Source organism: Peromyscus californicus, unplaced genomic scaffold, assembly GCF_007827085.1.
Source record: "Peromyscus californicus insignis strain IS unplaced genomic scaffold, ASM782708v3 Scaffold_22__1_contigs__length_63687245, whole genome shotgun sequence".
Classification (NCBI taxonomy): Eukaryota; Metazoa; Chordata; class Mammalia; order Rodentia; family Cricetidae; genus Peromyscus; species Peromyscus californicus.
Genome location: NW_026294525.1, coordinates 8,858,455 through 8,882,341, shown reverse-complemented (window position 1 = coordinate 8,882,341; position 23,887 = coordinate 8,858,455). Strand labels below are relative to the sequence as shown.

The window sequence follows — 23,887 nt, the reverse complement described above, 5'->3', positions numbered from 1 at the left end:
CTGCCCCACTCCAGAGAGTCAGAGTCAGTTATACAACACCCAACTGCTTACCCTGGAGAATCTGGTGCCAAAAAGTGGAGAGAGATTTAGGAGCAGGATAAACATTTCTTTCCTATATCCCTAATACTGTTTACTATACATTATATAATTAAATCTGTTAATACAGAATTTATATGACTTCTGGGTTTTAAGAATAGAATTTCAACTGCCTATTAGTAATCCTCTTACAGAAAGCAATAGAAATGACAGCATGATAGGATTACTAACGTTCCAACACATATGCATCATACAACTCTTGATAGTTGACAGATTTTATTAATAATCAAAAACACTTTGCACTTACAATAGGAAAATAAATGCTTCTTTGACCAATAATTAAATGCAAACTACCCAGGACCTTACAGGTTCTACAGCAGGTACCAGATATGATGTTCAGAAGACGAATGTTAGCTCGCTGGGATCAGCAGGATAGCTAGTGCTTTGCTGTAATTTATTTAAAAATATACCTAACAGCTTTCCTAATAGTAGATTAACTGTAATTACAACAGGCCAGTGTTTATAATTTAGTTTTAGATATGACTCACACACAACACACATCAGTCCTGATTATATGGCTTAGATACTTTTTATAAAGGTGTTTAACAGAAATTCAGATCTCACTTTAGACCAAGAAATTGAGATGCCATAAGGCAATTTCTAAACTCCAAAGTTTAACACACAATAGTTCAAGCAGCAGATACTACCTCAGAGAAAATACTTACTTTGCTTGTTTCTCTCTGGTGCTAATCATGTTAATGTTTGTCGAGTCCAACCATGACTGGAGCACACACTGTTGATTTAGTCTCACACACACAGACACACACATATTCTCTCCCTCTCTCTCTCTCTCTCTCTCTCTCTCTCTCTCTCTCTCCCCTTTCTTCCCAGATGAACAATATGCATTTCACTTATTTTGTTTTGTTTCTTGGTGTTTTTCTTTTTCCAAGACAGGGTTTCTCTGGGCAGCCTTGCCCGACGTGGTATTTGCTCTACCTCTCAAGTGCTGGGATTGAAGACAAGTGCCGCCACCACCTGGCACATTTCACATATTCCTTTCAGAAGAAATGTCAATTTACTTGTCTCTACTTTTAAAAAGACAGAGCTAAATCATCTAAGCCTCATTTTCCACTGGATGATTTAAGTCAGTCTTTAGTTTGTAAATTCTCTTGGTCTCTTAAAATCTATGCATTGGGGAGAAGACTTTAACTTAACAGACACAGTGTGATTCCTCATTCTCGACAACAGAAAACCACAGCAAAAATAGAGCCTCGTAGAAATTTCAACATTGAATTTTTTTAAAATCTGAAAGACTTAGTAGGAGTCAAAGTTGTATAAAGTCAGTAGTCCCTGCAATCTGGTACTTCAAGACAAACTGACCTAACAGACTTGTACTGGAGTCATTCCATCAAAGTCCCACTTTCCTAAGGTTTAAGAGTTCACTGCCTTGTAAAGGAAGGTGAGTGGTAACCACGTGACTCCCGTGTGCTCAGCCTTGTCACTGTCCTAGCCTTCTAAGTCCTGCCTTGCACAAGAATAAACAAAGAGCCATCAGGACAGAGCAGCCTTGACATTCAAAACACCTGACCAGCTTCTACAGCAAATTCTTAAAAAGTGCTTTGAATTTAAGTATTTTTTTAACTTCAGTCTTCAATATTGAAACTGCTAAGTTACTCCATTTTTCCCATTTAAAAAAAAAAAGGGGGGGGAATATACTCAAAGGGAGAATTAAAAAATAAACTTGGGACAAATTACTGAATAGACTTAAGAAAAACTCAATAAAAAAAAAAAATCCAGCTAGGCAGTGGTGGCGCACGCCTTTAATCCCAGCACTCGGGAGACAGAGCCAGGCAGATCTCTGTGAGTTTGAGGCCGGTCTGGTCTACAGAGCAAGATCCAGGACAGGCACCAAAACTATGCAGAGAAACCCTGTCTCAAAACAAAACAAACAAACAAAAAAATCCGGGGCTGGAGAGATTGGCTAAGTGCTTACTGCTCTTGCAAAGGATCCTGGTTCGAGTCCAAGTACCCGCATAAGGTGGCTCAAGGCCACCTCTAACTACTCCAGCTCTAAGAGATCCAAAAATCTCTTCCAGCCTCCATGGGCATCTGCACTCATATGAACAGACATATACAGACACACATAATTAAAAATAAAATAAATCTTAAAAAAAATACTCCAATAAGTAAAAGTTGCATGCAGGGGTTGTTGACCAGTCTTTTTATTATAAACACAAATGGACTGTTCAGGATAGAACTCTAAACGGCGTGCGTGTCCAACTGATAAAACATGACATGGTCACTGAGACTGGAAGGTGGCGAGAGGAAACGTGAGAAGACAAACTGTGAAATTCATCAAGGGCCCTGTGGCATTTCCAGTGTACAACTCCATGTGCACAGGAACAGTCAGAAACACTGTGCCACCTTGTCATGGAAAGGCCGTCCCTTTATTGAATAATATAAAGCCCCTCTGGTAAATATAAATTCTTGAAACACACAGAAAAAAATGAAAATAAATGTCTCTGAAAACTAAAGTTCTCAGGGAGACACCTACCGACCTCACTCAGAAATCTATTCGCCTCTACTGAGAAAGGTGCCATCTGGCCCAGGGTATAGTTTTGAGATATATAATTAAGGGGACTGAATGGTTTCCCAGAATCCCCTGTGGCCTAGTCCCCGTGGTTGACATCATCAAGCAGGCCCTAAATTGTCCATCTTGAGCACTTTCACACAATACACAGTTGGTTTTTAAAGACACTATTGAATGTTTTTGCATCTCTGCCTGTAGAGAACCCCAGAGGCACAATCACACTCCTCTCATAATAAACAGTTCTCAGTCAGGAACCAAGCTAGGAGGTCTGATGATTTGTTTTCAGTACTGAGGTAGAGTCTGGGGCCTTCCCAGCACAGACAAGGCTCTACCACTGACCTATACCCTTAGCCTCCAATTACAGATTTCAAATGAATGGGAAATTAATAATTATAAGGACCACCACGTGACATCCTCTGAACAGAGGACTACTTACCAAAAGAGCGATTTTGAATAGAAAAGGGAACTATTCATTTCTCTGTTTTATTAACAACTCAGGAAAAAACAAAACAAAACAAAAAAAAACTCCATTTTTTTTCTAACTGCAGTAGAACAGGATTCCAGACTCTCTCACAGGCCCCCAAAACAGAGAAGGAATATTTCTGATGGTCTTATAATGACAGTTACAGCATCCTAGCAACAAGGCTTTAATGAAAATGTCAATCAAGAGTAATTCACACAGAGTATACACTGTTCTCAAACAGTTGCCTAATAATAAATTTAATTAAAAGTAAGAAATTATGTTCATCAAATATGTGGATGCACATCAATAAGTGTTACAATAAAGCAGTCATAGTTACTGCAGTACTCTATACTACTACAAAAATAGCCATCGAGGCCTAACATACTCAATATGATGATAAGGCTTTACTTCTTGCAAGCTGTGTATCTTTCAGTGACATTCTCCCAGTTGATCACATTCCAAATAGCTTTCAGATAATCAGGTCTGACGTTTTTATACTGAAGGTAATAAGCATGTTCCCACACGTCAATCCCCAGCAGTGGAATAAGGCCTATCAAGAAGAGGGAAAAATATTACTCTTTAAAACAGCATCATCCACTTGTTTCTTACGTAATAAAAATTTGTGTAAGAATGACTATTCCCACAAAAACATTTAAAATTTTTATTTTAGAAGAAAACGTAATAAATAAATGTGTAACAGCCCCTGGAAAGTCAGACTACAGAATCCAATACCTGCTCTTAAGATAGCAACAGATTGCCAGGCGGCAATGGCGCACGCCTTTAATCCCAGCACTCTGTGAGTTCAAGGCCAGCCTGGTCTACAGAGCGAGATCCAGGACAGGCACCAAAACTACACGGAGAAACCCTGTCTCGAAAAACCAAACAAACAAAAACAAAGATAGCAACAGGTCATCTACTGTTGAGGCCCAGTCTTCCTCACAATGTCAGTCAGGAGACCCAGTGAGGTTTGCTGCTAAGGCTTCCCTTCCAAGTTCTGAGCACCAGGGGGTTGGAGGGGAGAAGGCTGAGAAACATGTTCTCCTCTCCAAGGGTAATTTTAGTTTTCTGGATGAGTCACTAAAAAGGTTAACAGGAAGCTAAACAGAGCTAAACAAGACCAAAGAAAAATGATCACTACCTTCAGAAATTAAATGGTATAAATGAAGAACATATATACAGAAGAGTGTGTGTGTGTGTGTTTTAATCCTCAAGCCAGATAAGGTGGCACAGGTCTGTGTTCCCACACATGGGAGACTGAGGCAAGAGGGTGTCAAGTAGGCCAGAACAGCTTGAGCAGTGAAGCAAGACTCTGTTCCAAGGCTTCCTATGAAACCGTCCAGAATGAGGAACACAACTCGTTCCTAAGAGAGTAGCAACACTTTAAATGACTTTTCATTCTAACACACTTGCAGTGTGGAGAGAAAGGACTATAGAAACCACAACCTCTCGGTGAGGGGCCCTGAGAAGCAGACCTGACTCTGAAGAATTCACTGTTCGTAAGTTTTTCATGGCTTTATCAGATTCTACAGCATCTTACTTCCCCTAAAACAAACCATTTATGTTCCTGGAAATCTGAGTATATGCAGAGAAGTGAGTGACATGGACAGATGGGAAGAGGAGCAAAGAGCCACTGTCGGAGACACCACATCAGAGACGAGCCACAGCCCACCCCTGCACGGCCCACAGCTGCACGGCCCACCCCTGCATGGCCCACTGCTGCACACCATGACACTCTGCCTCCTTCACTCCTCAGTGACATTTTATAAAGGACATCCATTAGGCCAGGGGAGAAGGAAGGGCTATTGAGCTGGGAGGTGTGCAGGACCTGAGTTCCGGTTCCAGTTTAAGCATGATACTCACCAGAGGAGAGCACATGTTCTCAGGTCAGGCTCAGTCTCTATTTCTTTCTTCCCTCTTTCTGCTCATCTAATCTTAGAGTTTTACTGTAGTGTATATTATAATTAAAACTGACCCTAATTTTCTACAGGTTGAAGCAGGACTTCTGATTAAAACATTCTTATTAAGAAGCTGACAAAGGCCGGGCGGTGGTGGCGCACGCCTTTAATCCCAGCACTCGGGAGGCAGAGGCAGGCGGATCTCTGTGAGTTCGAGGCCAGCCTGGTCTCCAAAGCAAGTACCAGGAAAGGCGCAAAGCTACACAGAGAAACCCTGTCTCGAAAAACAAACAAACAAACAAACAAAAAAAAAAAAAAAGAAGCTGACAAAAATTACATCTGCTTATTTTATAAAATACCAGTTTTTATTATGAAGACTCTGGTATAATCTACTAACACTTGCTGAAATTATTACATATTCCTAAGTTTAAACTCTGCTAATTTACCTTATTTCTAGTTTAATGCTTTCTAGAAAACCATATTTCTAAAATGAAATGATAGTTTTACAGCTTACCTGTGGTTCCTTCCAATGGGTCCTGGTTAGAGCAGGCAGCAATCTGTAGGCGACCCTGCTCCTTATTGAAGCCAAGCCAGCCCCAGCCTGAACCTTGAACTCCAACAGACACAGCTGTCAGCTTCTCCTTGAACTTCTCAAAAGACCCAAAGTCACGTTTGATGGCCTCCAGCAACTCTCCTGAAGGGGAAAAAAAAAAACAAAAAAAAACAGAAAAAGATTTCAAAGACTATAACAAAATGTTAATGTTCATAACACTAAAATATTCTTGTCAAAGGACCAGCTGGACAACACCAGTCAGAAGATACAGACAACCAGGGAGTCTATGTAACCCAGCGTTCCTACTCCCAGTGCCAGACAGAGTTTCCATTTGAATCATTTTTAATGAAGGCTGATTAGTGCAGCCAGTTTTTTTTTTTTTTGGTTTTTCGAGATAGGGTTTCTCTGTGTAGCTTTGCACCTTTTCCTGGAACTCACTTGGTAACCCAGGCTGGCCTCGAACTCACAGAGATCCACCTGGCTCTGCCTCCCGAGTGCTGGGATTAAAGGCGTGCGCCACCATCGCCCGGCTAGTGCAGCTAGTTTAACCAGGAAAGAAAGAACGTTCTCCATTGGCTTGCTTTCTTTCGGTTTTTCCCATTTGATAGTCTTGACTTTGATGTCTCTCATCCTATGTCCCCACTTAGAAATTGAAGTTACTGCTGTAGTCACTGTTCTCCAAGCCTAGACCTTCCATCTTTATCATACTGTTTTTTAAAAGAATTCTTCTCTCTTTTGCTCTTGAGCTAATGGTGCACTTAAGAGGGCTGGAGCATAGCTCCGTGAACAGACCTGACTGGCATTCGTGAAGCCCTGGATTTGACCCACAAAGTAAGGGAAAGAGAGAAGGAGAGGAGGCAGTGAGGGGGGAAAATACATACATACACACACACACACACACACACACACACACACACACACACACACACGCACACGCACGCACATACATGATAACCTGCCCTCAAACTTCTGATTCCCCTGCCTCCACCTCACAGTGCTAAGACTGCAGGCATGGACTACCCCATCCCCAGCTCAATCTTTTATTCTGTAGCAATATAGAATTAATTCTGCATTAAGCATATTGAACTGAATCAAATGGGTCCAACATCTCATTTCTCTCACTCTGTTGACCAAAAATAATTATCTTTTACAAACACAGCTAATGCATCAAGTGGTACAAACTGTGCAACAGAAACATCCACACCACTGACTGACCTCAGCACACTTTGTATCTGGTCACAGCCAAAACCCCGCAAGCACCAAGTCATGGTGTGGAGCGCTTAGGAATGAGGAGGTGAGCTTATGCGTGAATGAGTAACACCGGGTGCCTTTTTTTTTTTTTTTTTTTTTTTTTTTTAGCAATGGTTAAAAAAAAAAACTTGAACAACGGGAGTCTGGGAATGTACCTCAGTAGCAGAAGGTTGACCTAGCATGTGGAAAACCAGGGTTCAATGCCCAGCACCACCACCACAGAGTTGGGGGTCAGGGAGAACCAACAAAACCAGACACTTAGGGCATATGCAAGAGGGAGAAGAAATCAGGAGGTCTATGCGACAGCCCACACCTTCCCTAATGAGAAGGTAACTGAAATCACCTGAGCCTCCACAAGGCACACAGGGCGTCAGAAGAACGGCGCCAGTCATATGGATAGGGTGGTATAATTATCTAAAGTCCTACAGAAAATATGTAACGTACAGAGTGGCTAAGGAGTATCGGGTTTGTTTTTGTTTAAAGACAAGTAGACGGTGCACACCCTTCATTGCCCAAGTGTTTCTTCTTGTTGTTTTTGCTTTTATTTTCATGGAAAACTTGCTTTTCTGGGACAAATGACTTTTTATATTAGGAATAATAAACAAAGGCACTATTCCAAGCACTTTCCATACAATTCTGAAAGAAGCCCCGTAATTACCCCTGTATCACAGAGGTACATCAAGTACAGTACAAAAGGCTAGGTGTCTTACTCCGGGGGTCCAGGGCTAGAAGTGGAAAGTTCATCTTTCTAGTATTAGTTTTGTCCAGGCTTTTCCTAACACTTATCCTAGGAGAGGGCAGTGCATGTGATGTGATATGTGTGTGTGTGTGTGTGTGTGTGTGTGTGTGTGTGTGTGTGTGTGTGAGACAGAGAGACAGAGAGAGAAACTAGGTGACAGAATTCCCTGGACACATTCTCTACTCCTCCTCCCTTTGAAACTTAACAACTTAGCATGCCCTAACTATAAAAAATAAGCCAATATGATAACTCAGGGAGAATCTAGGTAACAAAAAAATGGACGGTCCTCTGGGGGCAAAGATCAGAGGGCACATACTTGGCATACAGAAGATACTGGGTTCAATCCCCAGAATAAAAAGAGAGGCAGACAGACAGGGGTGAGGGGGTGGGGAGACAGGGGGGCACTAGACGGCTCAGAGAGCAACAGCACTTGCTCTACAAGCCTAGTAAGGTAGAAAGAGAAAACCAGCTCCACAATGCTGTCCTGAGACACCTCCACTCATATCATGCACAGATATACACACAATAAGAATAAACTAATAAAATAATAATAAAAATATACTTTTAGCCAGGTATGGTGGCACACACACACACTTTAATCCCAGGAGGTAGATCTCTGTGAGTTTGAGGCCAACCTCGTCCTAACCTACATAGAGGGTTCCAGCCGTAGGCACACAGAGGCAATACCTCAAGACAATAGATAAATAATTTCTAAAGACTATATAAAGTGCCAGGCCAGACAGCTACACAGAAAAACCCTGCTTTTAAAGAAAAAAAATTAAGGGGGAAAAAACAAACCCAACGATCATTTCTACTGTACACCAAATACACAGCTGTACCAGCACATACCAACCTTTGGGTTCTCCACCTCCTTTAGGGCTCAGGTTTGTCCAGAAAATGCTATGATTAATATGTCCCCCACCATTGAACTTCAGTGCAGGCTGAAGGGCAACCTGAGTCGTCACATCTCCTGAAATAGAAAACACAAACACCTATTAAAAATTCTTCTTCTCCAGGCAGAGCTCTGAGTTCAAGGCCAGCCTGGTCCACAGGGCAAATTCCAGGACTGCCAGGGATACACAGAGAAACCCTGCCTCAAAAAGTTAATGAAAAAGAAAAACGAAAAAAAGTCTTCCTCTCTAAGCCTGCAATGGAGTACTACAATCAGGCATTACAATAAAACAGCTCTTTTTCAGCAGTACTCACTAAACAAATAAAGCTCTGACTACACACACACACACACACACACACACACACACACACACACACGCTCACAAAAAAAGGATTAAAATTAAGATGTTTTTACAACACTCAGGAAAGTTTCCCAGGTGTCAGATGTCACCTTGAAGGAAGTGCTTTCTCAACTGGGATATTCCCGCCTCACCATTACCTCATCCTTCCCGAAGCTGTTATTTCCTAAATCAGAGTCTTTTCCCGTATTCAAGGTTCATGTGATTTGCTTATTGCAAGTAAATCTTCCAGAATGTGGTAATCTCCTCTTCTTGGTTTGGCCATTTACCTCAAGCACAGTCATGCTGAAATACCACACTTCTCCACTAGATGCCCCTGTCAACCAGCTGTCACTGACATGTTAGACAACCAATTTCTCAGATCTGAGGTTCAATAAAAGTACATTTAAGAAAAGGTAAATTTTATCATGTAGTTTTTCAAGCAATACAGCTAACCCAGAGGCATGATTACCAATTATTTTCCTTGTAAAAACTACTAATAGAGTAAAAAGACAGAATTCTAGTTTGACTAGCCATTAAAACAGTATTCCCAGGAGTTGTGGTCGCCTCAACAGGTTAAAAAAAGAAAAGCTGTTGCCAGGAAAACGTGACAACCCGACCTGAGCGGGCAATCCCACAGTAGAAAGAGAGCATCAACTCCCAAAAACTCTCCTCGGACCCCTCGCAGCTGGGTGTGTCACTCCTGCATCCACACATATGCACACACACACACACACACACACACACACACACACACACACAGGATTTCTACTACCACAACATTGCCCTATACATCTTCCAGGGGCAAACACAAGAGTCCACATACTATGGATTTTGTTGGCTAAGCTCTTAAAAATATAAATAAATAAACTTAACTATCTGTCCATTTTTGTGACAGATACTGTTTACCACAAAATAGGTATTTTTCCTTGTGAACTTTGACCCCGAAGTTAAATCAAGAAAAAGTACCAAGTCTAACCGGTGCTGGCCCACTAACTTAAGTGCTGACTCTCCCACAATTAGTAAAAGGTGTGACATAGGAATTCCGCGGGGGCATCTCAGGGGGCCAGGGAGCCCAAGTCCTAGACTGAACAATCCTACTGTTGTCCAAAACAACGACACTCGTCACGACGCGCGGGCTGCAGTCTCCTGATGCCACTTCAGACCCTCTCCCGCACCTGCGGCCAGGCCACCTGCGGATGCTGCAAAGCCCCAGCCACTTCTAGCCACCAGCCACCCTGCCACCCTGCCACTCAAGGGCACCCGGCTGACCCAGCCTGGGCACTCTCAGCCCTCCCGGCAAATGGCTGCCAAGGCTACCTGAAAAAGCAAACTTTCCCAAAGCCACGTTATATAACAACCGCAGATTTTTTTTAACCATCCATAGGCAAAACAAAAATCATAAATATTCATTATGCAAAAAGCAGTGGCGTCCGGGAGCCGTCTTTTTTTTAAAGGACTTCCGGTTGACCGGTGCTAGCTGGCAACACGGGTGACAAGGACGGACTCACAACAGTAAAGTGTATCTATCGGGTACTTCTGCGAGGTCCTGCGTTTTCCGGGATAGGAAAGGACGTTTTATGCAAACCAACTGGGGGGGAGGCACTCCCCTGCATCGAAACCGACCACGGTCTGGAAAGCGGGGAGCAGGTGGGAAGCGGTGTCCCCACCGGGGCGCCTCCTGGGCAGGGGCCTCCCTCGCACCTACCCTTGGCCAGGGCCTCGCGGTACTTCTCCTCGGTGACGTTCAGGTTGTTCACGTAGGCCGCGTGGTGCTTGCTGTGGTGCAGCTGCATGATCTGCGCGTTGATGTGCGGCTCCAGCGCGCCGTAGTCGTAAGGCAGGTCGGGAAGGCTGTGCTTGTGCCGGCGGCAGCCCGCGGCACCCGCCGCCGGGGCCAGCCTCCTGCCCGCGCTGAGGGGACACAGGAGGACGCCGCGTCACGACACCGACACCGCGAACCGGCCACCCCCGCCGCCCCGAGACCCCACCCCACACCCCACGGGGGACGCCGCGGCCCCGGGAGCCGCCGCTCACCTGCACGCCGCCCGACACAGCATACTGAGGAGCCCACGGCCTCCGCTCTCCTCGGAACACGGCCGTTCGCTCCCAAGCGCGCCTCGGCTCTGCGCCGTCCGCACCGCGTCCGCAAGGACAGCGCGAGCTGGCGACCCTGCCGGCCGCGCCCATCAGCGGAGGGGAGGACGGCGACGCGGGCGGCCCGGCCCGTGACTACGCGGCGCCCATGGGAGGCCCGCGCCTCCCCCGCGCGGAGTTGGTACGGCCCGCGAGCATGCCGTGGCCACGCCCCCAGCGTGGTCACGCCCCCTATTCGGTCCTAGCCCCGCCCTCTCTTGGTCCGCCCCGTCCAGCCTGGGCCAGTGGGCTCTGGTGCCTCCTCCTCCTCTTCCACGCTCGCCCCCGGGAAGTCCCCGAGATCGTCCTCCGGGAAGCCACGGCCCTGCTGCTGGTCAGAGCCATGGTGTAATCAGGGCCTTTCTGACCCAATTGCTTGTGCCCGGAATGACCTTCCCTGGGGCCTTCTCCAGGCCGGAGTCAGGACCGCAGCCAGGTGTCTTGATCTCCCACCCGCTGCCCTGCAGCAGGGTTCCTCAACTTCAGTCAGGTCGCAGGTTTGCAAGTGTTCATCTTTGTTACCCCTGCCATTGGCATTACTGACTCCAGGTGCAGCTTGCCAAGCCTCGCAGTTAACGTGCAAGAGTCGGCATTAGAACTCCAAGTTCATCTTTCCGAAATCCTGCCTGCCTGCCGGCCTGTACCCTGCACGTTCTGTGTATTCGATGACTTCCAAAACCAACTGCTCAACCAAATGTAAAAAAAGGACGTTGTTTCCCTTTGTGGCCTTATAGTCTAATAAGCTATGACTATCAAATGTTTTTGTAACAATTATACATAGAATTAAAGACAGCCTTCCTCTGCCACGGATAGGCTTTGGATTTAGGCCATCGTTTGTTAGAACACTATCAAAGGAAACAGAAGGCCAGTGGCTACGTGGTTCCCTGGGTTTTCTTCCGCCCCCCTTTGCACCCCTCCCAAGGATGACTGGGCTTGGGGTAAGAGGAATTCGGGAGGATGCTTTCAGGCAGAGAGAAACTTGTTCACGGGCCTCAGGAGAAGTGCTGAGTGCCTGTGCTTGGGTGAAAGAGACCGGGGTTGTGTTATGGATTCCTTTAAAATTCAAAAATCTAGCCGGGCGGTGGTGGCGCAGGCCTTTCATCCCAGCACTCAGGAAGCAGAGGCAGGCAGATCTCTGTGCGTTCGAGGCCAGCCTGGTCTACAAAGCAAGTTCCAGGACAAGACAGCCAGGATTGTTACACAGAGAAACCCTGTCTCGAAAAACCAAAAAAGAAGAAAAAGAAAAAAGAAAAAAAGCCTGAGTCAGTATGGTTGAAAACAAGTGGACCCATTAGCTGAGAAAAGGCAGTCCTGAAGGTATTCCTCTGGTGAGGTGGCCTAACACTGTTACCCTGAGGGGCAGGCTAGTCCATTGCACATGCTCGGATTTAAAATCTCTGCGTGAATAGATCTTAGCTGGGTCCTCTTCTGTTTTTTTGGGGGGGTTGTTGTGGTTTTTTTTTCAAATTAATGTTTCAGGTTAGTATACAAAGTAATGGGCTTGATTATGACTCTTTCATCTCTATTTCTTTTCATGCATGTCTCAAATCTTACCCAGGCAGGAATCTAAGTGAAAATGACTTGTACCTGGCATTGATCATAATCTCCAGAGACACAGTCCCAAATGCCATCATCCCAAATGCTGAAGTCCCAAAAGAACCAAATCCCTAAAATGTAAATTTTCTACAGTTACAATTCTGAAAGACTATAATGCTGAAATCCTGAAGCCAAAATTCCCGACATCTCAATTTCCATGTTTTTTTTTTTTTAAAGCAAATGAGAGATTTCATAAACTGGGTAAAACCCAAGTTTATGAAAACTAAGGAAATTAGTTTATGAAACTAAGGAAATTTCTAGTCACAGAATATAGATTGCAACAATTTGCAAATGTGCCACCTGCCCTGACATTCCTTCCAGCTGACAGAAGCTCAGATTTTCTATCATGAATCAAAGATACATTTGCAAAAGGTAGGGACCACCACAAATGGGAGGGTGGGGCGGGCAAACTCCAGGTCCGTAACTGTTACCCATTAAAAGCATACTCTCAACACATGAGGCCCCGATGTTTATAGACCCGGAGGAGCTCGGATGACTTATCCAGCTGAAACTAGTGGGTTTCAAGATGGCTGCACCAAGGACAAAAACAAGACGGAATGGTTACAAGAAACCAACAGAGCAATCCTCCCCCAAAACCCTCCAGCTTCAGTTACTCTGAGTTAACTTAAAAATCATTAGTTCTGGAGGCCACACATTGTTACTACTGAGCAACACATTGTTAGTTTCCTGCTAGCTTTGACATGTGGATTTTGAGAACCATCGCCTAGGCAACTTTTGCTAAAAACCCTGACTCATTATCAAAGTCTGCCCACCCGATGATGGGTGACTTAAATGGTATCAAAGGTTTGCATCTCTGTCTTCGTAGTCTGTGTGCCCCTTCTGTCTTGAGAGTCAGACGCGGCTCAGCTTGTCAGCCATTGGAGAAATGTTTTGTTGAAGACTGTGGCGCAGTGTGAACTTGGCCTACTGCCCTCTGGAGCAGTTGTGTGGCTCTTCTGCCCCAACCTGCCTTTCTCTGGATCTCAAGCACTTGTCCTTCAGCCTTAGTGTATGGTCCAAACCAAAGCAGGAGGCTAAGATATTTATGCAAGACGATGATGTGAGGAAAGACAGTTCCTGTCCGGCCTCTGCCTGTCACTCTGGAAACCTCAAGGCCAGTGGTTGCACACAAGAACATCTGTTGAAACTGTGCTCATGACTAGTGCACAATTACCAAACTTTAGTCTCCCCTCACCCACAACTCAGTAAAGGCTTTGCTGCTGTTCACTGTTAGGTTTTTTTTCTCAGTCACCACTGTCTCCTTTTGGCTTAAACTGAAGTTGGCCAGCTTAGGCTGATGTCCCAAAAAGGGGGGCTTGCCTGTCTTCCCATTTGTAGTATTTGAAGAAATCTCCTTCCTCTGCCTCCAGAGGGCTTGGAGTACAGGCATGTACCACCACATCTAGCTGCTTGGTCTCACTGTTTCCCTGCCCCAAGAGCCTATCATCTAGTATCAATAGCTTGAAGAAGCCAGCAGGGTCACTAACTGGTTGCAAAATAATTCTACATGTGGTATGAAAAGACACACAGGGATGCTGTTCAGTCACCAGGGCTGCTTCCTCCAAATCTGTGCTCCGACAATGCATGTGAAATGCACCTCACACCCAAAAGGTAGAACTCAACCCTGTCTTCCCACCTCTTTTTTGTATGAAGATGATGTATGTACATGTTCATATGGGTGTATACGTATGTGTCTGTGGGTGCTGTTCTCCTGGAGTCCAGAGATCAGTATCGGGTATCTTCCTAAATCGGTCTCTGCCTTATTTCCAGAGACAGGGTCTCTCACTGATGCTGGAGCTCATCAATTCCCAGAGTACTCATCTGTCTCCACCACTACCCCAATAGCACAGGACTTACAGCCAGGCACCACCACACCTGGCTTTTATATGCACAGGACTTACAGCCAGGCACCACCACACCTGGCTTTTATATGGGTGCTGGGGAGCTAAACTCAGGTCCTCACCTACTGAGCCACCTCCCAGCCAACTCCCTTATCCGTGTATGTGTGGGTGTGTGGTTTTAATGTGCAGCCCAGTCCAGATGCCTTGAACTCCCAATCCTCCTGCCTTGGCATCCAGAGTGATGGGATTGCAGAGGTGTACCACCATGCTCAGCTGTCAAACCGTTCTTGTTGGTATACAGCCTATGGTTTTAAACTCGCTCCGACTGCCTCTATGCATCTTTCCCACTTAGGCCTATCATCCCAGTTCCTGACTTCTCTGTTTTTTGCATTTAACTCAAGTCATTAGTTTTTTAACCTGAGGCTTGCTACTGCCCCTTTGTTCTGACCTTGGGCCATTTGTCCCTAGATTACATTTGCTTCTTTCCCAGCATCAGTGAAGACCCAGCCTCCTGTCTTTTCCTTTGACTGGTCCCAGACCAACTCTTCCCACCCTTGCAAGGAACCCAATAAACCAGAACAGAACCAAGGAAGGGTGAAAAGAAGGTTCATCCCATGCTCAAAACCAACCAGTCCCTCCAAAAGCTCCCCCACTAAGGACTATGCAATGTCCCCTACCTCCCTTAGAGTACCTCACATCTATTACTACAATAAAAGATATTTGGCTTCCCTGTGGCCACCAGGTGGTGCTCCTTCCCAGAGTACAGTACTATATAGAACTTTCAGGAAAAAGTATGCCCAGTGACCACAATTCCATGTGCCTGGACTATGGATAGCCCTGTTCTGGTGTCTCAGTGAATAACCACACCTCACTGCTGTTGTTGGGCGAGTCACTGATTTTTTTCCTCTGGTGTTTGGCAGTTAGGGTAGAAGTGTTATAGAAATAATATGCCCTCTCAGAGAGAAATCACTCTATACACTTAGGGATTAATTAAGGAAAAGCTCTTTAATAGCCCTTGACTTTCATAATGGGCAGCATAGACACAGCAATGCCCATAATGGCCTGACCCATAATGGTAAGCACAGGCAAAGTGAATTTTATGATAGCATGACTCATGGACCTTTGGTACTGGCTAGTTAATCATGGTGCTTCCAGGCATGAAATAGGTAAGAATCTTACTGCATTTTTGTTTGATCTGTATAAGCAGAAAAACTCTCAAAGGTTACACTGGATTGTGGCAAAAGGGAATCTTGACCTGTGAACCAATTTCTAGACTTGAGACAATTTGCAGATCCAGAACCCCTTGAATGAAGAGACGGCCAGGTTTCCCAGAGGAAACGCCTTGATAAAATACCTAAAGTTTTACTGTTAGCCTTTCTCCAGGGGCCAGAGAGAGGGCTCAGGGGTTAAAAGGGCGTACTATTCTTGCAAAGACACCCACGTTAGATGGCTCACAACTGTCTGTAACTCAGTGCCTCTGGCATCTGTGGGCACCTGCACCCATGCACATACCCACACAGATACAAATAATTAAAGTAATAATAAACTCTAAAAAAATAAATATTACCTTTATGACTCAAACATTTTGGATAATTAGATTTGCACTACAACCCTTTCTCGGATTATTTTATTAAATTGACAGTTTGCTTCATATAGTGACCACCAGAGGGTTCCACTATAAAGAATAGCAAGAATCACTCTCACTTCACTATTAGAGAACAGTCCACGGAGTCATCCTTTGGTGCCACACCACAGCCCTTATTTCCCAGAGGTTTTTGTAAAAGTTTTAAAACACATTGATAATCTTTGTCTGAGTTAACCATGTCATTGTGACTTACACTGTGTTTTTTTTTTCCTGTCTGTGTAGCCCAGGCTAGCCTGGAAGTTAGTATCCTCCCACTTGAGTGTACAGGAATGCACTACCAGGTCTGGAGCACAATTATTTAAAGGAAGAATAAATGCTATTTTCTTAATAATTAATTTCCAGAGTAATACACTGACTTAACAGTCAATTCCAATGGTGAAAGAATAGTTTCCTCTTATTCTTTCCTTCTAAGAATAACTGTGGATTGTGGCTGGCTTGGGGTTTTTTTGAGGCAGGTCTTGCTAGGTAGCCCAGGCTTCCCTCACATTTATAATAGCTGCCTCTGCTCCTGGGTTTTGGGATCACAAATGTGCTGAAGTTTTCATGTACTCAGTATTTGCTATCAATTGTAATCATTTCCCTTTTGATGCTAAAATTATCCCTAATTTGGCTTATGGGAAATTCTCCAAGCTGATTCCTGTGATGTCAAATTTTACTTTTGGCACATATACTACATAATGGACAATGGCAAGACTATGTACTGTATAAAACAGAATTGTAACCTACACCCTGGAGCAAACTGTCTCAAGAAGTCAAAACCTTCCTGTTTCAAAAAAACTAAAATGTCAAAACTTTAGCAGTAACAGCCCAGGAAGCCACCCTGCTGTACCCAGGCTGGTAGGAAGTCAGTGCGCTCTCTACTCATAATTCAGGAAGCTAGACCATACCTCCTATAACAATCAGTTCAAAATGCCCAGGACTTGATTGAACACTGACAGCTCCCCCAATTTTGTCTCCTGACTCCCATGTAAACCAGGGTGGCCTCAAACACCCTGTGAAGTTGAGGATGACTGGATCCTCCTGCCTTTACTTCCTGGGTGTGGTAGTTATAGGTGTGTGGCCCCACACCCGGTGTGTAAAGTGCCGGGGACTGAGGCCGAGGCTTCCTGTGTACCAGGCACTCTACCAACTGAACTATGTCCCCAGCCCTTGTCTCCACTTTCAACCTAGCCAACTATGCCCCTCTGAGGCAGACAAATGGGGTGATGGCTTCCACCGAGTCACCCACCTCTTGCTGCTGTCCAGTGTCCAGACCCCAGTCGGGGCACAGCTGAAGCAGCCCCTCTCCCACTGGGAAGCCTCTCCTCTGCCTGCGCTGGAATCTCCGCGAACTCAAGTCATGACTTAGACGATGACTCCTCCCTCCATGTACCAAACTCTCAAAAGAGAGCCTCTGCTTACTAACTTTTTTAATTTTTATTTTTGAGCCTTGGCTTTTCTCATTTGGTTTGTTGGGGTTTATTTGCAAACTTTTATTGACATGTAACTTGCATGCAAGAAATGTGACCTTTTTGTGTGTGTTTGATTAGTTTTGGTTAAGTGTGCACATCTGAGTAACCAAGATAAAGAGCAAACACGTAGCCTGGTTAACCACATACGGGTTACAGCCCTAAGTTCCGTGATCTACCTTTTCAGTTACTTCCTCTTCTCTCCCCCTTCCTAGCGCCTGCTGATCTCAGGTCCATCACCACGGGTTAGTTTTGTCTTTCCCCCTAAATCCTGCGGCTGGCTCTTACTAACTCAGACACTTCCTCTGCATTTAAGGCAGAACAAAGTATTTGACTTATGTCCCCCGGAACTGGAAGCAGGAGCTCCGGATTTTTTTTTTTTTTCTTCTTTTTTTAAAGTGGAAAATAGAACTTAAGGGCTGGAGAGATGGCTCGGCAGTTAAGTGCGCTTGGATGCTCCTCCAGAGATCCTGAGTTCAATTCCCAGAAACCACAGGGCAGCTCATGATCCAATGCCCTCCCTCTTCTGGTGTGCAGGCATACATGCAGACAAAATGCATAAATGAATTTAAAAGAAAAAAGAGAATAGAAGTTGCACACCAAGAGTGAGTGCTAGCTCTGCCTATAGCTACCAGTGGGGGAAACCATCCTGGTGTGCCTGGGAGAATTTTTTAGATTTATGTGTATGTTTCGTCTGCATGTATGTATGTATGTGTACTGTGTGTGTGCCTGACACCATCTGAGGCCAGAAGAGGGCATCATGGATGCTTGTGAACCACCATGTGGCTGCTTGGAGTTAAGCCCAGGTCCTCTGCAAGAGCAGTAAGAGCTCTTGACCATTGGACCAGGTCTCTAGCCCTTGCCTGGGAGTTTTAAACTAAATGGCCATTACCTCAGGAAACCCCTTTAACACCTGGGAAAAAGGGACAATCCATCACCCTTCAAAGCCTTTTCAGTACACAAAATTAAGACATTTCTCTTATTTTCTTAAATGAGCATACATCAATTATACAAAATAATGGACTTCATTACATCTTTTAAATTTTATGTACACATATGTGCCTCTGTGTGTGCCCACAGAGGCCAGAAGAGGAGGTCAGACTCCCCTGGAGCTGGAGTTACATGTGGTCGTGAGCATCCTGATGTGGGTGCTGGGAACTGAACTCAGGTCCTTCCAGGAGAGCAACGAATGCTCTGAATCCACGAACACTCTGGTGATCTCGTTATTTTCATGCGTGTATATTGTACTTTGATCCTATTTCCACCTCTTTACCAATGTTTTGTCCTTCCTCCCACTGGTCCCCTTAGGACACTAACTTTACAATGTGTTCAGGCAGTTGGAGAGACAGCTCAGGCGTTAGAGCACTGACTGGCTGTTCTTCTAGAGACCCAGGGGCAGTTCCCATCACCCAAATGGTGGCTTGCTACCATCTCTAACTCCAGTCCCAGATCGGCCACCCTCTTCTGACTTCCACAGACACCAGGCACACAGATATACGTGCAGGCAAAATACACATACAAAATAAAATTCTAAAATCTAAAAAAAATTTTTTTAAATAAAATGTGTTCATATATATGTCTGTGTGTCATGCTTGTGCACCACATGTATGCCTACAGAGACCAGAAGGGGGCATCAGACCCCCTGGAACTGGAGTTACAGACAGTTGTGAGCTGCCATGTGGGTGCTGGGAATTGAACCCAGGGCCGTTGAAAGAGCAACAAGTGCTCATAATCACTGAGCCATCTCTCCAGCCCCAAGCTGACATTTCAAATTTAAACTTGGTTTTTCTGAACGTCTTTAGTTTTGTATTTGTATCTCATTTTTTTTTTTTGCACTGGACATCTTTGGAGACAGTAACATTAAAATATTTGTACCACAATATGCGTAACTTCAAACCGTAATATACATAACTTCAAAACCAACAATATTATGATTAATTATAAACCACTTAATGAAACTGAGTGATTATTACTTCTCATTTATAGGACAGAGCCCTCGGTAGGCACAGTACCAGAGTTGTTCAAACACAGCTAATGTATTCTTTCCTTTGTGTATCTCAGTTACACTATTTTACTTAGAGTGAATTAGTTTGTTTCAATTTACTTTGGACTTTGGAGGGTTTTTTACCTTTTGGCTATGTAAATTTTGAAAATTTAGATGTCTTGTTTCTACCTTTATCTCCTACACCCATCACTGTCTTTATGAGTAACTATTACGTTTCTGCAATATCCTTCCATCTTTCCAATGAATATGTGCCTACTTATATGTGTATATGTATTTTTTTTAAGTTTTATTTTATTTAACGATTTATTTAGTTATTACATATACAGTGCTCTGTCTGCATGTATGCCTGCAGGCCAGAAGAGGGCACAAGATCTCATTATAGATGGTTGTGAGCCACCCTGTGGTTGCTGGGAATTGAACTCAGGACCTCTGGAAGAACAGCCAGTGCTCTTAACCTCTGAGCCATCTCTCCAGCCCCGTGTGTATATGTATTTCTATACCTTGCTTTATTCACTTAACGTGAACCCAAGACTCATTCCAAAGTAATAAATGACTTTTGGTTTTTGAGACAGGTTTCTGTGTAACAGCTGTCCTGGAACTCAATCTGTAGACTAGGCTGGTCTTGAGATCCTCCTGCCTCTGCCTCCCGAGTGCTGGGATTTAAGGCGTGCGCCACCACAGCCGGTAACACGTTAACTATTAATGACTGCATCCCCCCATCAGAAAATGGGATTTCACCGGGCGGTGGTGGCGCATGCCTTTAATCCCAGCACTCGGGAGGCAGAGCCAGGCGGATCTCTGTGAGTTCGAGGCCAGCCTGGACTACCAAGTGAGTTCCAGGAAAGGCGCAAAGCTACACAGAGAAACCCTGTCTCGAAAAACAAAAAACAAAAAACAAAAAACAAAAAACAAAAAAAAAAAAAAAAAGAAAGAAAAAAGAAAATGGGATTTCAATGTATACGTCCATTATAAACAAAGTTGATCTTCCTTAAATGGTAAAGGATCTTTGTCTATAAGAATCATCTGTTCACGTCCTTCCCCATTTTCTTTAGTTTTCCAAGGCCCCTGCGATGTAAACTGAAATATTCTCTAGCCTAGTGGGGCTACACCATGGCTCCTTTCATCATCTGGTCTATGTTGTAATCTCGTATCCTTGTAAATCACCTCCGCCAGGACACCTTCACTGGGGATTAGCAGTTCTCACAACGCTGGCTAAGCCGACCAAGCCTGAGATCGGCTTTCCCGTCTGAGGAGTGCAGAGGAGACTGCCGAGGACCGTCGTTCCTGCAGTCGTCGGGATGACTGTCTAACTGGAGTGTGCTCCATTTACAGACCCTCGCTCGGCTGCCTTCCGGGGCTTCCGCCGTGCGACCCGTCCTAGAGCTGCCTGGCCCTGCGCGCAGCCGGCGAGCGGGCTGTTGCTAAGTCCCCCCAACTCAGAACCGGGGACACCTCGGCGCGAAGCCGCTGTCTCCGCGTTCCGGCGACGGCGCGCGGAAGCATCCCGCGCGGGGCCGTGTACGGGACAGCCAATCGCGAGCCGCCTGCTCGGATTCCTCCGCCCAGGCCGTGCTGCAGCCGCAGGTGGCCCGGCCGAGCGTGTCCAGCGGCGGCCGCCGTCCCGAGATGCCTCGCGGGTGACCTCCGACCTCGCGGGCCCGCCCTTCTCTCCGGCCGCTCCCCTCCCCAACCCGAGCCGAGCTTGCAGAGCCCTCACGGGGCAGGTGCGCGACTCCGCGGACGGTCGCCGTGCAGCGGCTGGCTGCGGCGGCTCCTCCACGCCCCGAAGCCCCGAGCGGGCCGGCCGGCCTCCCTTCGCCTCTCCTCCTCGCCGGAGGCGCCCGGTGGGGGTGACCGGGGCCGTGGCCGAGAGGCGCGTCCCGGGTGAGTGGGCCACGGGCGGGGTGGCGGCGGTGCGCTCGGGGCGGGGCGCGCTCGGGGCGGGGCGGGGCCGGCGGCGGGGCCTGGTTTCCTCCTTCAGCGCCATTTTGTGGCTGCGAGACCCGCAAATAAAGGCGATCGCCGGGGCTGCGGCGGGAGGAGCGCGGGGGGGGGGAGGCCGGCTGCGGCGCGGCCTCGGCCTCTGTGACTGGCGGCGCCCGCGCAGCCTCGGGCTGGAAAGGTAGGTGCGGCCGGCGGCGGGGATGACCGCGAGGGCCTGCGGGGCCGGGAATCGAGGCGCGGCCGCCCCAGACCCGGGGAAACGCACGCCGGGCCCGAAGGGCGATCGGGCCTGGGACGGCGCAGGCTTCCCGTTAGCCTGGGCGGCTTGCTGCCCGCGGAGGTACTCCGCCGCCTCAGGGCCATTTTACTTCCGTCCCTGGCGGCCGGGGACAAGGCGGGCGTTCCCGCGGCCGGGGAGGCGGGGAGGCCGGAGGCCGCCCTCTCGGGGCTGACTGGCCATGCCGGCCCTTTCCCCGCCTCTGTCGCCCCCTCCCACCTCCCCAAAGCCTGGTTCCCGGCGACCCAGAGATACCGACGAGTTCTGCCAGGCACAGACGAAGGGTTCGGTTTTTTCTTAAACCGAATTCCACGTCACGCAGGAGCTTGTCACTGCAGCCACGTTCTCCTGTGGCCTTCCGTTTTTAAATAAGTGCATGCATTGTGAGGACGGGGATTGTTTTTTGTTTTTGACAGCTTCGAGAAATTTTTCGTCAACTTTCAGTCTTGCTTTGGATCTCTGCGAGGCTGATTTGACCATTTTTAAAATTGTTTTCCTTAAGAGTGAATGCACAGTTAAAAAAAAAAGGCCTAAGTTTTTGTGTTTGTGTACGTTTTCTTACGGGGCGGGGGACGGCTAGGGATGGAATCCTAGGCCTTGTGCATGCCAGGCCAGCCTTCTGCCATTGAGCTGTTCTCCCAGCCCACAGTTCTTGGTTTGATAATGAGGAAGTCAGTTAACTCAACCCCAAAGGACTAAGACACTCTTAGCTGGTTGTAAAGATCGCTGAGCATGCTATAGTCCTAAGTCTCTCTCATGTGTTTATAAGTTTTATTTATGCCTCTCGTCCTTTTCACTCTAGCTATTTTCATTTAATATTATTGTTTCCAAAGATGAGTGGAAGTCACAGATCTGTTACTACAAATTCTGGTGTTTGTTTTTTCCCCCCCTTTAACTTACATTTTTGAGCATTAGGGCTGGAGAGTTGGCTCAACAGTTAAGAGCACTTTTTGGTCTTGTAAAGGACATGAATTCCCAGCACCCAAATGATGGCTCCTGGCCATCCTTAACTCCAGTCCTGGGATTATTACTTCCGCTTCTGATCTCTGTGGGCGGCACCAGGTCTGCACGTGGTGCACATACATACATGCAAAACATTCATAAACATAAATCTTTTTAAAATGACAGGTTTTGTAAAACATTCATAAACAAAATAAATCTTTTTTAAAAATCACAAATTTTATTTTAAAGCTGAGCATCAGGTTTTCTCATAGGTATCGTAGACGTTTGAAACGATTGAAACCAAATTTTCAAGGTGGCTAGGTTTTATTCATTCAGTAACAACTGATGAGGCAAGTCACTAGGTGACTTCTGATGTGACTGAAGTTGAGTGTAAGCATTTGGGCAGATGTGTTTCCAAGAGTGCTCTAGTCCTTCAGTCTGAAGCAGACTGTGTTTGCTTTAGTGGACCCTTTGGCAAAGCAAGATGTAAGATAACAAACATTACTCTTGTTTTTAATTACCTCCTGCTTTCTACCTCTGAATACTTTGTATTTCCTGTAGCTAACTAAACTTGGAGAAAAATTTTCAGTATTCCCACAGTTGTATAAGCTACTGGATATAGTGTGAGACTCTTCCATCAGACTAGAATTCAGTGCTATCAATATTCTCTGCCTTAAAGATGGAGTTTATTTTCCTAATGTTATATTTTTTCTTTTTTTAAAGATTTATTTATTATGTACATAGTGTTCTGCCTGCATGCATGACTGCATGCCAGAAGAGGGCACCAGATCTCATTTATAGATGGTTGTGAGCCACTATGTGGTTGAATTGAACTCAGGACCTCTGCATGAGCAACCAGTACTTTTAACCTCTGAGGCATCTCTCCAGCTCCTGTTACATTTTTTTTCTGTTGATTGTGTTCAAACAGTCCTTGTATAGTGTTTTTATGCCACCAATCATAGAGGTCTGCAGCACTTTTGCTGATACAGAAACTGAAGCCCAGAGTTAAGTGACTTGTTCAATAAGGCGGATGTGACTGACTGAAATAGTAATCTGATTTCTTTTCTTTTCTTTTTTTGGTTTTTTCAAGACAGGGTTTCTCCGTGTACCTTTGATTTCTTTTCTTTTTTTTTTTTTTGGTTTTTTCAAGACAGGGTTTCTCCGTGTACCTTTGATTTCTTTTCTTTTTTCTTTTTTTGGTTTTTTCAAGACAGAGTTTCTCTGTAGCTTTGCGCCTTTCCTGGAACTCACTTTGGAAACCAGGCTGGCCTTGAACTCACAGAGATCCATCTGCCTC

At 45.7% G+C, this 23,887-nt stretch overlaps 2 protein-coding genes across 3 annotated transcripts in view; one reads left to right on the top strand and one right to left on the bottom strand.

The window, feature by feature from the left end:
* Positions 1-295: 295 nt before the first annotated feature.
* Sod2 (superoxide dismutase 2) lies at positions 296-10,941 on the bottom strand. The gene is made up of 5 exons (XM_052750867.1): positions 10,794-10,941; positions 10,465-10,670; positions 8,381-8,497; positions 5,499-5,678; positions 296-3,639 (listed from the first exon to the last, which is right to left on the bottom strand). Exons 1-5 carry the CDS (start codon positions 10,814-10,816, stop codon positions 3,494-3,496), a joined length of 672 nt encoding a protein of 223 aa, XP_052606827.1. The 5' UTR covers positions 10,817-10,941; the 3' UTR covers positions 296-3,493.
* Positions 10,942-20,914: 9,973 nt separating this feature from the next.
* The window catches only part of Wtap (WT1 associated protein), a 31,224-nt gene continuing 28,251 nt past the window's right edge, over positions 20,915-23,887 (top strand). Inside the window, exon 1 of one of the 2 annotated variants that reach the window (XM_052750865.1) lies at positions 20,915-21,311. The gene's annotated coding sequence lies outside the window, so the exon portion shown is untranslated. Of the gene's footprint in view, positions 21,312-21,390; positions 21,550-23,887 lie in introns of those variants that run through there. The other variant, XM_052750866.1, reaches the window with a different exon arrangement.